The sequence below is a fragment of the Poecilia latipinna genome, unplaced genomic scaffold (assembly GCF_001443285.1).
Source record: "Poecilia latipinna isolate Pla-1442-1.1 unplaced genomic scaffold, P_latipinna-1.0 Scaffold1981, whole genome shotgun sequence".
Classification (NCBI taxonomy): domain Eukaryota; kingdom Metazoa; phylum Chordata; class Actinopteri; order Cyprinodontiformes; family Poeciliidae; genus Poecilia; species Poecilia latipinna.
Window position 1 is genome coordinate 71,486 of NW_015114597.1, and position 16,931 is coordinate 88,416.

The 16,931-nt window shown below is 39.4% G+C and overlaps 2 protein-coding genes across 4 annotated transcripts in view; one reads left to right on the forward strand and one right to left on the reverse strand.

The window, feature by feature from the left end:
- The window catches only part of hjv (hemojuvelin BMP co-receptor), a 19,045-nt gene extending 15,063 nt beyond the window's left edge, over positions 1-3,982 (forward strand). Inside the window, exons 4-5 of one of the 2 annotated variants that reach the window (XM_015016113.1) lie at positions 562-1,207; positions 1,995-3,979. In XM_015016113.1, the coding sequence (XP_014871599.1) occupies positions 562-1,182 (621 nt within the window). In that variant the 3' untranslated portion in view covers positions 1,183-1,207; positions 1,995-3,979. Of the gene's footprint in view, positions 1-561 lie in introns of both variants that reach the window. The other variant, XM_015016112.1, reaches the window with a different exon arrangement.
- An 8,839-nt stretch (positions 3,983-12,821) lies between these two features.
- Positions 12,822-16,931, reverse strand: part of LOC106935580 (CD82 antigen) — a 17,668-nt gene continuing 13,558 nt past the window's right edge. Inside the window, exons 5-9 of one of the 2 annotated variants that reach the window (XM_015016115.1) lie at positions 16,569-16,667; positions 16,291-16,488; positions 15,368-15,451; positions 13,035-13,322; positions 12,822-12,950 (exon numbers count right to left, since the gene is read on the reverse strand). In XM_015016115.1, the coding sequence (XP_014871601.1) occupies positions 12,885-12,950; positions 13,035-13,322; positions 15,368-15,451; positions 16,291-16,488; positions 16,569-16,667 (735 nt within the window). In that variant the 3' untranslated portion in view covers positions 12,822-12,884. Of the gene's footprint in view, positions 13,323-15,367; positions 15,452-16,290; positions 16,489-16,568; positions 16,668-16,931 lie in introns of both variants that reach the window. The other variant, XM_015016114.1, reaches the window with a different exon arrangement.

Consider the following 16,931-nt stretch of genomic DNA (forward strand, 5'->3'; position numbering starts at 1 on the left):
TTAGTTAAGTTGGAGCTAAGCTAATATTAGCTCTAGTTAAATGTTTAGTTAAGTTGGAGCTAAGCTAATATTAGCTCTAGCTAAATGTTTAGTTAAGTTGGAGCTAAGCTAATATTAGCTCTAGTTAAATGTTTGGTTGAGTTGGAGCTAAGCTAATATTAGCTCTAGCTAAATGTTTAGTTAAGTTGGAGCTAAGCTAATATTAGCTCTAGCTAAATGTTTAGTTAAGTAGCTAGAGCTTAATGTTTAAACATGTAGCTAGAGCTAATATTAGCTTAGCTCCAACTTAACTAAACATTTAAATGTTTAGTTAAGTTGGAGCTAAGCTAATATTAGCTCTAGTTAAATGTTTGGTTGAGTTGGAGCTAAGCTAATATTAGCTCTAGTTAAATGTTTAGTTAAGTTGGAGCTAATACTATATTATATATAATATTAGCTCTAGCTACATGTTTGGTTAAGTTGGAGCTAAGCTAATATTAGCTCTAGCTAAATGTTTATAGTTAAGTTGGAGCTAAGCTAAACTAAATTTTCTTCCCGCCTTGCGCCCTCTCTCTGTCTCAGATCACCATCATCTTTAAGAGCTGGCGGCAGTGTACCGACCAGCAGCTGTACCAGGCGGAACTGGACCACGTTCCCGCTGCCTTCGCCGACGGCTCTCAGTGGAGCGGCGAGCGACGGGGCCGCCGCGTCCTGACGGTGCGGACCGACAGTCCCGGCCGGCACGCCGAGATCCGGGCGGCGTACATCGGTACGCTGTTGGTGGTGCGGCAGAGCGGCCGCTCGCTCGGCCTGTCCGTCCGCTCGCCCCGCGGCGTCCTGGAGGCCTTCCACCCGGACCACGACCTGCAGCTGTGCGTGTGGGGCTGCCCTGCCTCCCACAGGGTGGACGCGCTGCGCCCGCCGCCGCAGGCCGCCGGCGCCGCGGAGGCTCATTGCGCCGCGCTGCTTCCCACCCGGGACGTCTACTACCACGCATGCGTGTTCGACCTGACCGCCAGCGGGGACCTGAACTCCAGCGGAGCCGCGGTGGCCGCCCTGCTGGACGCCCGCAGCATGACCGGCAGCGGGCAGGGCGTCCACCTGCTGCCCGTTGCTGCTGCGGGACCAGCGGGGCCGCAGCCGCCGCTGGTCCCGCTCAGCATGCTGGGAGTTCTGGGCGGGGCCTGGATCACCTGCTGCTAGTTACATTCACTCAATTACATTCAGAGTAAGTTTTTGAGATCAAAATAAAGTACTTTTAGGAGTATTTTTACAACGCTATACTTTTTACTTTCAGGTGAGTGATTTCATTATGAAGTGTCGTCACTGTAGAGTAAAACTTCTGGATCCTCCACAGTGAATAACGTCACTGAATGAAGAACAGACTTATACCATTTGTAAAATCAAATAAAACGTTTACAGCAAAAGTTTAGTTTTAGTTGAGTTTAGTTTTCACTATGTTTAATTTGTTACTAAATACTTGTTATCAAAATAAATATTTAATTTGGAGCTAAATATTTAGTTTTGAAACTAAACTAAATATCTAGCTTGTGAATTAAATATTTAGTCTGGAACTATATGGCTGAAATATAACTTTAAAAAATGAACACCCACATTTCTTTGACAGTCTAAATAAACTAAACTTTTGCTGTTAGTTTTTTAGTGTAACTATGCAAACGGCGCCTCGTATGTTTTAACCAATCGCCATCAGAATCAGACACACCTGCAGATTTTGTTAAATTGAAAGAAACAAATTTTGAAAAAAAAATATTTCTTGAGTTTTGCTGTTTTCTATGTATTTATATAAATTATTGTCAATCTGGTTTTTAAAATATCAACATTTTCTCATAACTTTATGTTTTGGTTTGTCTGATTATGCAAGTCTTTAATAGGAAATGATGTTTTTTTCAGTTACTCAGCACTTCGGTTTCCTTTTAACCAAAAGTTTTTTTCCTCTAACTTGAGTAATTTCTTGGACGGCTATTTTTTACTTTTACTGGATAAAAACATTTCAGGTTTTCTTACGCTTCCCCCCACTGGACGTCAGGAAGCTGCAGAAGGTGATGCCTGTCTTCATCGTTTTGATGCAGCTGGAATAAAATAAAAATCCAGTTTTTCAGTTTTCATGGACACTCAAACATCTCGGCGCTCCATAGTTCAAAAACTATATTTGTTCTCAGCTGCTGCACATTAATCTGATTCTCAGGACAGTTTCCAGGGTGTTTCATAAAAACAATTCATTTCTTTTTCATCAGTCACTTCTGAGTGACTCAGACTTCAGCTGCACTCCCCTCTGTGTTTCTGTGTTTGGAGTAAAAATAGATTTTCAGATCATCAGAATCGTCGGTGCAGTTTTGGTTCTGCAGAGGATCCAGTCGGACCTTTAGACCAGCAGAACTTTAAGGAAACAGCTTAAAATGGCTGTTTTTATTTTAAAGCACATTTCAGCAACAAACTGATGCAAAAACAAGCAAAGAACTTTATGTTGATGGAAAGTTGAAAAACAGACTAAAATTATTTATTTATTATTTATCAAAGACAGCTCTCAGCAAAATAGTTGTTTAACTTTGATCTAGAGGAGGCGCAGCATGCTATCTGCACCTTTTCAGATGTTAAATACGTTTTGTTTTGTACTTGGAGCCTTGGTGAGCAGTAACGTTGAATTTAGTCTCAGTCTGTCCAGTTTATTCCCCGTTACAGTTTTTAAACTCTACTCTTCAGTCTTTGTTGTAGATTTGCTAAACAAAGTCATGAACTTCCAGCTAACCAGTTTCACAAATCCGCCATTTTTTTCTTGCAGAGATTTTTTTTACTCCAAATTCAGGGTTGCCAAAATTACAAGTAAACAAATAAAAATATTTGGTTTTTGGTTGTATTAACCCACACAACATATTGATATGACATCCAGGCTGTTTTGCTAGCAGTAGCATTCTGCTAATGTTAGCATGTGTGCTAGCATTTATGTGTTAGCACACATGCTCTTAATCAATCTGTGTTGAATAATCTCAATTGAAGAACCAGAACAAAAAGTATTTCTTGTTTTGCATTGATTGTATTGATTGAATTATTTTTCCTGCTAGTCAGAATATGAATGCAGATCTTACATTTTCAGTCAGAATCAAGAAAATGTAGCTATGTCGAGTCAAAACTACGTTTTAAGTATCTGTAATGTAATTAGTCAGAAGAAACTGATTTCACGTTAAAACTGCCTGACATAGATACTATATGTCCACTTTGAAAGAGTCAATGTTTCAGCAGTTTTGCAGTTTTCTGGACGTCTGTTCCAGATCGGTGGTTCTGGTTCTGGGGATGAAGAACCAGAACAAAAAGTATTTCTTGTTTTGTATTGATTGTATTTATTGACAGAATTTGTTAAGTTTTTCTTACCCTTGTTTTGTGGAAGCTTGAACGTAATAAACCTGCATTTCTTCCCCCAGTGATTTACTGGATTCGATCATCAGCTCATGAATATTTATATTTACCCCAGAGAAAGTGGTGGGAGTGAATTCATCATAAAAACTCAGAGGAATTTCTGAATGTTTTTCAAAAGGAAACCTTTCATCACAGCGACCGACTCCCAGGCCCAGAAGTGGCCTAAGCTCCACCTGCCAGGTGCTGCAGAGACCTGCCACCGACCTGCCGGTGAAATCAAACATGTCAGACATTTACGGTAACATGCATTCTGCAAGAAAGCTCCAGATAAATTCAATCTGAGTCATGAAAGTAAGAAGAAATTTATCACTAATCCGGCCATTATTGATGTCTTTGTGTTAATTTCCCCAACCCCGAGAATCAGAGGATCTGAGTGTCAATATGCTTAATGCAATTCACCATTACAACAACCGCTCAGCAGCGCCGTGTGTGTGTGTGTGTGTGTGTGTGTGTGTGTGTGGTTTAGAAACCAGTCAGAGCAGCAGAATGAAGAACAATGATAATGACAGATGATGATGATTTATGAAAACGTCTCATGTTTACATCCGCTGGTTTTTAATGTCTTGTGGAATGAAAAAGTTTATTCAGGCCTGATTTTCTTTTAATTTTTATGTAATAGAAACACAGCAGTATTGAAATGTTTTTTGCAACATTAGCAGAATATTAAAGATTTGTAATAATACATTTTATTTGTAGGCACCTTTCTTGACACTCAAGGTTTAACATAAAAACAAACACAAAATTGAAATACATAGTAAAAATTAAGTACAAAACAAGATTTAAAAAGAATGCAATTGCAATCAAGGAGTGTTGAAAGCGATGGGTTTGATTATCGACTTGAAGTGTGGCACAGAGTCGATGTTACGGAGATCAGGTGGGATGTGAGAGATTGAATCGGTCCGTGTGATGATATTTGTACTAATTGTAATTTGTGGAGAGTTTTCTGTGGCAGACCAAAGAGAATTACAGGAATCTAAAGTGACCAGACTGTGGACCAGAACAGCAGTGGACTGAGAAGGACGGAGACGACAAACAATTCAAGAGATATTACAAAGGAGAGGGCGACACCTGCTTAACCTGACGGAGGGAAAAGTGGAGGAGCTATTAGGTTAACTTAGCATTGATTAAGTACCAATTAAGAAAAATTCAGTTTTATTGCAATTTAAGAAAGTTAAGAGTGAACCAGTGTTTTATTTCAAGAAGGCAATCAGTGAGGGATGAAAGTAGAAGCATAGAATCTGGTTTGGTTGAGAGGTGAAGCGAGTCATCCACATAGCAGAGCCCTGAGGAACACCTGAGGTACCGGGAGCAGACCGAGAGGAACGGCTGAAACCAGTTCAGAGGTGAACTCAAATACCAAGACAGGATTTAATGTCAAGTAGGATGTTATGAGAGATTGTATGAGAGGCTGCAGTCAGAGTTTGGATAATAAACCAGAGTCAGCAGCAAGAGGAGGTCACTGTAACTCTAAGAAGTGCTGATTCGGTACGGTGGACGGAAACCAGGTGGGAATCGGTCATTTAATTATTGCTGGAGATGAAAATGAAGTTGGGCAGCAACTGTTGTTTCAAGACAGGCTGAAGATCTGAGTTTTGAATTAATTTGGTGACGTCATCGACCGAGTGGAGGCTGAAGACCCAAAATTAATTAGTAGAGAGAACTGGAACTGGAACTGATAACATTAAGGCAACAGTGGGTAAAAGTTGCTGTTGGACATGTGCCATGCAAGAAAACTGATACCAGAGTGTTACAAGAATCAGAGGAAATCAGGAAGAGAATCTAGATCAGCGTTTCCCAACCCTGGTCCTCGAGGCTCACTGACCTGCATGTTTTAGATGTTCCCCTGCTTCAGCACACATGATTTCAACTGATGGCTGATTAACAGGGTTTTGCTGAATTGCAATCATCTGAATGGGGTGTGTTGAAGCAGGGGAACATCTAAAACATGCAGGTCAGTGAGCCTGGAGGACCGGGGTTGGAAAACGCTGATCTAGACCACAGGTGTCAAACTCCAGTCCAGGCCGCCGCCCTGCAGCTTTTAGACTCTGCTGCAGCAGCTGAACAGAATAATCAGGTCGTTAAGGCTCTGGAGAGCTGATCTACACCAGAGGAGGAGATGAAGCCATTTGATTCCAGTGTTTTGTACATGAGGCACATCTAAAAACTGCAGGACAGCAGAGCACTGGAGTTTGACTTCCTGCTCTAGAGGTTTGATAAAGTACAGAAAACAAGACTTTGGTGTTACCAAACATGTCATGCTAAGCTAGTTAGCAAAGACACGAATGTTTGTTTCATCTGTTCTAGTTTGATGATATTAGGAATAAACCAATCCTTTCATTTCTGTTCGAACGTTTTGTTTTTCAAATATTTAAATTAAATCTTTAATGTCTCAAAAAGAGCAAAAAGTTGATGATGCAAAGTTTTCTCTCATTCTCTTTACAAAATATCTCGATCTGTTACAGGTTGCAAGGTTCATGTTTTTATATTTGGATACATTTTTTTGTGATTTTCAAATTTTAAGATATTATTTGACTTCTGCATTATTTGTGTTTGTAAAGGCAGCAGATATGTCGTCCAGTTTGAATTTATCTTGATTAATTTTGCACACCAGTGACTTTCTGTTTCTATGTATATTTAACACCTATAAATAACTAAGCATCAACCAACCACCCTTACAGATGCAACTTTACACACAGAACAGGTCATCTGCATCTGATGTAAAGACAATAAAAGTGTCTACTGTAAAGAGAAATAAAACGCTCCGTTTGTTTCGTTCTGATCTGGATTCTGACTGCAGACGTTTGTGTCACAGTTTGGCAGCTAAAACTTTAGATTATGTAAATTTATAGTTAACTGACTTTCTGGTGAATCATTTGCTGCTTGTCATGTGTGTGGTTGTTTTGTGGCTGCAGTGAGCCGCCGGCCTGCAGCAGGACTCGTCTTGTCCTGCTGCAGGCCGGCGGCTCACAGCAGGACAAGCTTCAACACATGGAGCGTTTACGACAGAGGAATCTCTCCGCCTTCCTGGGAATGTGGGCAGGGTAACGCGTAGGGATGATGCAGCATTTCATCACCGTTGGAGGAAAAATGAAACTGTGCTGACTGGCTGCAGGACGGCTGGGTTCTAGAGGTCCAGATCAATAAAAGGAGGCAGGAAGAGTCGACTGACGAATGAGTCAGAGTTCAGCAGGACCGGACCGGGACGCAGGAAACCCTGAATCATTCTCCATCAAATTAGAGCAGAAACATTTAAATTCATTTTATATTCAAAATCCCTCAAGCTGGAGGTCAAAGGTCAGCATGCAGCCAAAATACCCTGACCCTGAAGTCCTGTCGTCTCTTATCTGAGGATGTAAAACATAAACACTGTAAAAACACAAACTGTAAAAACACAAACTGTAAAAACACTAAATGTAAAAACACTAAATGTAAAAACACAAACTGTAAAAACACTAAATGTAAAAACAAGTGCTATAGTTTAGTTTCTGGTGCGACAATCTGAGTTCACCTGTAATGAGAAAAACAAACGTATGAGGAACTTTTCAGCACCAAGTGAATAAATAATTTCTTAATATGGATGAAAATTTACAAATAAATTCATTTATAACAAAACATTTTCCCCCATGAAATAATCTGACAATGGAGCGAGAACGTTTTCATCAACGTGGAGGCGTTATTTACCACAATAATACTTGGCAGCATGTGTTGTTTGTGGTGAATGAGATCAAAGTTGATGTTCTAACAGTAAAAATGGTTTATTGCAGATGTTGAGTTTCTGCTGAGTTCCTCGGACGTCTGCTGACATGTTGGTCCCGGAGTGAGTCAGAGAAAGTGATGAGCATTTCTGTGAAATGTGAAAAAGCAGGAAGGTGTGAATTCCTGCATCCCATCATGTGAGGAAACATGCAAAACTTTCCAACTCTGATGTCAAAGCTTCTGAGAAGATGGCAGGAGGCTTCCGAAGAACGAGCTGCGATGATGGAGGATAAATATGAGCTGCTGCAGCCGGGAGCATCCACAGCACCAGCAGCTCGGGTCGGGACCAGAACCAGGACCAGGATCAGAACCAGGGCCAGGGAGACACCGGAGCGCTGCATCTTCACCGCTGCTTCAGCCTCCAACAGAGGAAAACAAGTCAGTTCTTTCTGCCTCTTCATGTCCAGATTTGATCTGGTTTCTGTAGAAACGTTTTCTGATTAATGAAGTCAGAATAGATCAGAGGAAAATAATGTTATTTTATGAGACTAAAACGATTTCGTTTCTGAATTTTCTGGAAGTTAAATTAGTTTCATTTCTGCAGCAGCAAGTTCTTAAACAAATTAAAATAAATTATTAGCATCTTATTACATTTCTTTTTTCATAATTTGACAAAAATAAACATTTTGGGGTCATGAATGAAAATCTAAATTTATGTTTAAATTTCTACCATCGTCTTCTTCCTTACTATTTTTTAATACTTTTAATGTTTCTATGTGTCTTTATGTCTTTAGTTGTTTGTTTTTAATAATTTTGTTTTCTGTTGAGATGTTTATGAATTATATTTGGTAAAAAACAAACAAAAAAAACAATTAATAGACATAACTGAACTGAAATATCACAAGATTTTAACTTTATTTTCTAACAAGGAAATTAAAACCTTTTTGTTTATTTATTTCCATAAAAAACTGTTTAAAATATTAAAATAAAAAATAAAATGTGGTAACACTTTATTTGGTTTGTGCATAAAAGTGACATGACATCTGCCGTAAACATGAAGGAGTTTTTATGAATGTTCATGACTGTTGTTATTAGAAAGTTTAGTGGAAGGAAAAACTTGGTAGAAAAGGTGCACAAGCAGCAGGAATCACTGTAGCCTATGAAGCAAAACCTGAATAGTGAATTTATGGTGTGTTGTTGAGAGGAAGATGAGCGATATCAGAACTAACTGGACTTCCAGAACCTCAGCTGAACCTCAGCAGAACATATATATATATATATATATATATATATTTTTTTTTTAAACAATTATTATTGTGAGAAAATCATGAACATTCTTCCAAAGTGAAGAATTGGATTCCTGTGAATCAGTCTGGGTGGAACAGTTTCCATAAAACTTGTTTCACTTTGGAGTTAAATGACAGAACAAACATATTTTTTTGATGCTCTCTGACTTATTGGATGCAGCTGGAAACGGATGGCGTCATGTTGTGGAGCCGTTTCAGGCAGAAGCAGCCGATCCAGAGTGATGGATGTTTTCAGCAGCAACTGGTCGGTTCCGGTGGGAATCGATCTCTGAGTTACTGTAATGTTTCCATGAGTCACTGCAGCGCCTGGCCCAGAAGAACCCAGAAACATTCCAGCATCTGGTCTTAATGCTCAGCAGCTTCCAGCCCGAAACACGACACCCAAAAAACCACCGACTGTGAATTTTACATGTTTAAACACAAAAAATGCATTAATGTAGAATATTTTAAATTCAGGTGCAAAAAGGTTCAGGATTTATTTATTTCATTTTAAGGTATAAAAAACAAACAAAAAACAATTTTTAAGACTTTTTGTTGTTTTCTACAGACAATCAAAAACGTTAAAAACAGCATAAAAATTTTGGACAGATTTAGTTAAAATAAAAGAAATATACACAAAAATATCAACAGAAACATGAAAATAGAGAAAATTCAGTTTATCAGAAGCTGCTATATCTGCATTATTTACAGCATAAATAATAAACTAAACATGTTATAACAACATTCCTTTAAATAAAAAGCCTGAAGCATGTCGGACCGACCCGCTGCTCATTTTGATTAACTGGATCATAGTTGGATTTTAAAAAAAAAAAAAGATGCTTAATAGTTTAGTTTTTTTACTGAATCTGAACCAGATGAAGCTGAAACTACTGGAGGTTTATTTTTTATCATAAATGTAAAATGTTTATATTTTTGTTCAGTTTTGGCTTCTTGTGTTGTTCTGTCACTAACTGCCTTTTCTTGAATCTGATTATTCAATCACTAATTTAGCTGACAATTATTCTAATAATCAATTAGCCAGATTAATAATTCCAGCTGTAATGAATTGTACGCGGTTATAACGGGCTCCTCGCCCGTCGACCAAGTTGACAGTTTTTTCAGGATGTTTGTTTTCTCCTAGCTATGATGTCATAAACAGGTACACAACTTCTGTTAGTTTTTTAGCAGCCAGCCTAGCCTTGTCTGCACAATTTGGAGGTGTTTACGCAGCTCCTCTCTCTGTGCGCAGCAGCTAGCATCTTGTTTCTGGGAGGCCTAACTAAGGCTGCTTCTCTTGCAGTGACTTGCCGTCTCGTTTGCTTCCTGTACCTGGGCTTGTGGGCGGAGCTTGTAACGGCGATGCCAATGAGCTGGACGTCGTCAGTGAACGCTGACGTGCGAAGCCTAGCCGGGAGCCTGGATGCGGAGCTGCAGAATTACAGCCGCTTGCTGAACGAGTCGGTGAGGCTCCATCTCTGGTCTCCGTCCAGCAGAAACTCGCCGGTGGTTTTAATCTCACTCTGTTTCATTCTGTTGTGTTTTTCACAGAAACACTTTAAAGGCCTGCAGTCTCTGGAGTGTGAAGAGACTCCGGTCCTCTGGAGCAAGGTGAGCTGGAAACAGGCGCTGGATTCGGGGCTCCGTCTCGCCTTCATGCCAGGATTTCCTGTAAATGTGTCGGTTATCATAAGACATCCCTGGTTTAGCAGAGGACACGATTCCTCTATTGGCTGCTGAGAAAGTGAAAAATGATTAGCTACAAAGATGATAATTATTTGATTGTGACGCACTTTGGTGTCAACAAACAACAACCAGATGTCCAAACTATCTTTGCTTCTCTGAGTTCTTGCCACAATTTATATGTTTGCTCTTTGCCCCCCGGCCCCGAGATCTGCTTTTTGTCATTTCTTAGTTGTGGTTTTTTTAGGATGAAACAATAAGAAAATAATAAATCTGGAAACTTCTCTTTGGCGCCAATCTGTCAGAGGGTGCTGAAGTTGGTTTCTGCTTTGTAGTTTCAAATTCATGACCAACCGGCTTCATGTAGTGTCATTTAGCGTGGTTACCAGAGGAACAGTACTCTGTGGTCATGAAGGGATGTAGATGGCCAACAGCAGGCTCAGCTAGGCCACAAAAAATGCTGAGTCAGTGTCCTGGCTTCTCCCATAGCATTATACCTCCTCTACCAGCCTGGACCAGGATGAATCCATTCGTTCACCAATTCCTGAATTATTGGGCCAGGCAACATGTTTACAATCTGCAGTTTCAGTGACTGTGTGAATATTAGCCTCAGTTTGCTGTTGCTAGCGGTGAGGTCGTCTGCTGCTGTAGCTCGTCTTCTTCAAGGTCCAGCATGATGCTACGCATTCAGAGACGGTGTTGGAAGCAGTGATTTGACCTCTGACATCAACAAGACAGCTAGGAGAACTTTAGGCGGTGCTAACTGCTAACTGAATGGTTATGCTAGTCATTGACATTAGATCTGCTAACAGAGACTAAAACTTCAAACCAGAAGTTGAAATGTATTCAGTTGAAAGTTCACAGATTAATTTAGGGGAATCTAACTGCGTTAAAAGTTTTCAGTTAGCAAAAATTGCTAAATGAATAGTTAGCATCACTATTAGCGTGTTAGCAGAAGTGTATCCACCACTAGTTTTGAGTCATTCAGGTTTTCTATGAATTTTCAATAAAATGTTTTCATTGCAGTTGGCCGACAGACTCTGTCAGAAGCAAACCTGCACAGTGGATATCCAACGTTACGTTGACGAAAACAAACGTAACACAACGGAAACTTTGGCAAAAAATATGATGACGTTCAACGGAGAGCTGCTGCAACACCTGGTGAGTTCCTGCGAGCTGATTGGAGGAGAAACTATAGAAAAGAAGGGAAGGATCGAATTAGAAACGGAGGAAGGAATAAGGTGTTTTTTCATAGATTTTGTAAGTAGAAGCAGATGATTGATTGGTTGATTGACTGATTGGTTTCAGAGTGTGGACCCCTGTCCCGTCCCGTCGTCCACCAGCGGTCCTGCCCTGGTCCCGGGCCACCAGAACCTCTCCAACGTCCTGGTGAATCTGATGCAGTGCATCACCTGCTGGAGGAAGCAGGTGAAGGCGGTAGTGGAGCAGAACACCGGTTCTGCTCTCTGAACGCAGACGATTGAATTCCTCAGGATAATTTATTGGCTCCTCAGGATCCTTCAGGTCAGCTGGACTGATCGACGCTCCTCCAAACAGAAATCCTGTAAATTCACTCACATCTGAGTATCAATTTAAATGATCTGACTGGCCACCTGTCCAGGTGACCCTGCCTCTCGCCCGCTGGCAGCTGGAGAGGCACAGCGCCCCCTCCTGGCCCAACGGCAGAAGGCTCTAAGAAATGGATGGACATGTCTAATTTTCTGTTTGCACTCATAAAGAGAAGCTTGAATTAATGTTTATTCCTCTTCTGGATTATCCATCTTTGTTATTTTATGGAGTCACGTTTTCCCTTCTTTCCTTTACTGTATTAAACTATTTTTTTTTAATTGTTTAACTGTTGAGATTTTCTGCGCCGTCTCTGTGGGGTGCTGTTGAGTTTGTTGTAATCATTTATGTATTTTTGTAACTTTTCTACAAGATGACTGAAAATGTTTTTCTATTTATTGAATACTGAATAAATCATTTAATATTTAATACAATTAAGATAAACAAAAGTCTGTTGGTCACATTTAATCCCAAGGCTGATTTTCAACTTCTGGTTCTGAACAGTTCTGCTGCTTCTTCCTGGATATGGAAACACTTTTTAAATAACAAATTTGCTCAATTTGCCTTTAATTATTTGCTACTAATTATTAACAACACTGATCTATATAAAGACAGCCATAATGTTACTGATTTCTTAGAATAATGATCAACAATGAGTTAAAAATTTAGGAAACATAAATATTAATATGTGACACTTTATTTCAACAACATGGTCTAATATGAAACATATTTTCATCTAGTCAATTTCAAATTTACACCAGTGCAAGTATAATTTTTAACAATAAAAGCAAACGCTACAGCTCACTGCTAATGCCTGGTTCACACCACAGGATTTTAAAACTGTTGGGTTATTTTCAAAATCAGAGAAAATACACGAACAGATTTCAATAACCAACCTTCAGATGTCAGACGGGAAATCTCGCAAAATCTCTCGAGATCAAACGTGAATTCAGAGTAAACAAACATGGCCGACGATGGCAAGGCGATAGTTTGGTTATAAACGGAGATAAAAACAGCGCTACGGTTCTGTTTTCCAAAGGAACGTTTCTGATTCATTCAGTCGCAGCTTTATTAACCTGAAACACGGCGCAGATTTTTGAAGGAGAAAATAGTATTTTCTCTTAAAACTCCTCAAGCAGCCACACTAGTTAAGTACAGGAAAACTTTTAAAAAATAGAAACATTTTAGAGGTGAAAAAAAAGTTTTTATTCAAAATAGAAAATGTTTACAACATTGTATCGGTGTTTAATAACGCTGACTAGCCACCTGGTAGCCATGGTAACCCTGGTTCTGGTTGAAATGAAGTGGCTCCTGGAAGTTCTGGTCCTGGAAGCCCTGGTTGTGGTTGTACTGGTCATAAATCATGTTGTTGGCATCTCCAGCTGGCATGTACCCCTGGTTCTGGTTCTGGTTGTAATGAAATGGCTCCTGATACTCCTGGTTCTGGTTCTGGTTGTACTGGTCAGCCATGTTGTTGGCGTCTCCAGCTGTCATGTAGTTTGGTTCTGGAGCACCTTCATCCGGGTCCATGAAGGCGTAGTTCTGCTCTCCGCCGTCCGGGTCGGGCTCGGAGTCTGAGTCTGAGTCGGCGTCATCTTCACCAACGAGCCGCTTGTTTTTCTTTAAAGCGTCTTTTTGTCCAAACATGCGGAACAGAGACCCAGCGATGAAAAGGTCAAAGATCTGCAGAGCAAAGGGCCGTTAGCACCCCCTTCAGGCAGCCACAGTAATTACAACTGAAATGCAGAAATCCATTTTTAAAAACTTAATGACTGAAATTATATTAAATTGTACAAAACATTATATTACTTGTGGTTTTGCTGTCTATTTGAAGTTAAATTAGAGATTAAAATACAAACATCTCATCCACCATTAGTGTAAATTTAGTTATGATGAGAATTAGATCCAGCAGGAATTAAAGTAATGAAACAGTTCAATCAGTACATTGATCATTTTATTGATGCTGTTTTTGTTCAAACTAGACTTTATAACTGAGACAAAATATATGTTTTTGAACAGGTTTTGCTTTTTGTCATTATTCTATAAACCTAAAAAAATAAAAAGTTATAAATATTGAATTTCAACATATGTGCTTGAATTGGTGTTCAAGCCAGGAAAAATAAAACCATCAGGAATTCATAGTTACAAGTTTTAAAGTCACTATGAGATAGAATATTTCATATCATAATTTTGATGAATTTTAAAGTCATGATTATGATACTGGAGCTAACAGCATGACTTTCTATCTCATAATGTTTGTTCTAATATCTATTACTCTAAAACTTTAGAATCTGAAATCATTATTTTTATTTTTTGAAATTATGACTTCCTGTAATTATGACTTTATGACTTTTTCATGGTGGAAATGTGCTTCCATCCCGTTTCACGATGAATATTCTATTACCATATGTACTCATGTTAATTAATCAATATTCATATTTTAATTTTATGTATGTCATAATGAAAATATAGACTCACAATTTCCTATTTCTACAAACATACCTACATTTTGCTAATTTCCATTGCTTAGTTGCAAGAGTCACTAAAAGCTATCAATTTCAAATTAGAAATAAATTTTATAATTTTGATCACATGTTCTCTATTTTGATGTATGATATATAGAAGACATTTCTCAGCCTAAATGTTAAAAGTCCACCTGTTTGTTCTAGGACTACAATACCCATGATGCATCTTTGTTTTTTGTAGTTCGACTTTCACGTAGATGAGCAAGTTATTTTCTGTGCTTCTGTGTGGCTCGGTGGCATAAAAATCCATCAACGGATAGCCTCCACCATCAATCTTTCTTTAATCCCGTGTGTATGAGACCTGTGTGCGTTTTTATTATGCAAGTATACATTTTTCTGCCCGATATTTGGGTTTATGTCAGTTATTAGCCCACGAGGTGAAATTAGCCTTGTCTTTTCTCTGGCTACCGATAATGCAAGCTATTACTTGTAATAACTCAAGTTCTATGCTATTCTTTGCCAGATATATATCACCATTGTAGTAGCATATGAGGAGATTTGCCGTTAATTCATATTTCTGACGGTTTTTTGTCATTTGTATGTTTATTGCATTTTACCGATAATCCATGTGTGGTGTTATGATGCCCTCTATTGGATTTCTGTGTTACTACAGGCCATTTTCATCCTGCATGTATGTGTAGCCGCTTTGCCCGCATGGCTATTAATATGCATCTTTATTGTTTCTCCTGTTTCAGATAACCACACACATATACACACACACATCTATACACCCACACATATACATATAAAACCGAATACAACTACATCGTTCCTATCTCTACGTCATCATCTGTCCCATCATCTCCCATGTGCTTCCTATTATTCTATCAATAAAACTTCAAAGCTGCACCGGTGGAGTTGGCCTATTCCTTCTGACCGAGGAAGATTCAACTGAGGAGAAATCTGAAATTAGCACAAGCTAGACGCACACAGTCTTCTACACTAAATGTATATTTTACTGCAGAATCTAATTAAGGGTTAAGATTAATTACTGAGTTAATCGGCCTGCTGCATGTTTCCTCTTTAATAAACCAGGTGTAGTTCAGACTCCGACCACTAGATGGTATCTAATTACTGATAATAGGAACCTTAGAATGAGAGGAAACTATATCTACCGGCATTTGTAGTTTTTATACTCCCTCCTGGTTTTATTCCTAGTGAAAGAGGAATGAGTGGAGGTTAAATCTTTCAGATTATTCTTACCTGTATTAAAATGAGGAATGCAGCCATGGCAACGATGGTTATGAAGTTCTCCTGCAGCCATTGGTTGATCTTCTGACCGCAGCCCTGCGACATTAAACACATCGTTTCATTGAACCAGCTCATTATGAGGTGAATATTCTCAGTGTAGGCGTGTTGCATGTTGTTTACATCTGGAAATTTTGCGCATTAGCGCAACACTGGAGTGCAAAAAGCTGATTCTTTTGCGTTCCAGGCGCTGCTGCGGTAGAACATATAACTAAATGAAATCTGGAGATCTATTGTTAATTCAGTGCAGTGCGCCACAGCAAAGGGGAAAACAACGCAGAAAACCTGTTAAACAACAACTCGAAACCATTCCTACTCTTTTTTCTCGCTCACTGTGTCGGCCACCCTTCATGCAGACTCGTTGTCATAGCAACTGACTGACAATGCCACTCTATGCGTCAGGATTCAACACCAAAAAATATGCAAACATTTTCCACACAAAGAGCAGAACATTCAGTACATTACAGTTTTATGTTTATTTTGTGATTATTAATAAGTGATTGCTGTGATAGATTAGCTACTGCTGCTATTAGCTAAGCTAGCACAGCAGTGGTTGATTAGCTAATTTGAAGCCCTGCTCTACTGACCATTTGTCAGAGTTGGTGTGAGGGACGCTTTTTTTTAACTGAACCAAAACACCAAATTCCACAACATATCTACATGTTAAGGTTGTCAAAGCCAAGCTAGCATAACTGACCTACTTACCTCTCCCTAGCAATTTTTTCTTAATTAAAACTTTCCTGACGAAAACACTGCGTCTCTTTTTCTTTTATGTATCAGACGTTAGCAGCTTTTTGCCCTCTAGCAGGGGGCTGCGGCGTCACGCTGCAACGCGTCTAGGGATCCAGATTTCTGCTGTTTGTTTTAGTCGACTGTACCTCATTAAAAATCCCATTTCCTGTTCCAGACACCGGTTCATTGGTGTTATTGGTTTCCAAGCACCAGGACGAGTTTATGCTAGGCTGAAAGGACAGAAAACAGGAACACGGCAGCACGTTCAGACTCGTCAGGTTCAGAGTTTGAATGAAGGAGTTCTTGAGCCAGTCGTCCGGTCCATTTATTCCGCAGCAGTTGGTCTGTGAGCCAGAATAAAAACAAATATCAACCAGGCGTCTTTTACTTTAGCTAGGACAGAAGTGATGGTGGAGAAACTCACATAATGCTGGATGTTATCCATGATTATGTCAGACCTGCGGCTGCTATTTCCGTACCGACTTATGATGTTATTCACGGTTTGAGTCAGACTACTATTGATCTGGTGAGGGAAAACAAGAGTAAGCTACGATCTTTGATAAAGACTGAATTAAACACAATAGCACACAAAAACAGACTGAAACATTCACACATGCATTCAAACCGCATCAGAGTTCAACCGAACCGATGAATCATTGTTAGCTTTTATGGTCCGCATCAGAGTTTGCAGGGGCGGATCTAGAAAAATATTTATGGGGTGGCAAGAGGGGGGCAGGGATTTTTTCTGGGGTGGCATATATATATATATATATATATATATATATAT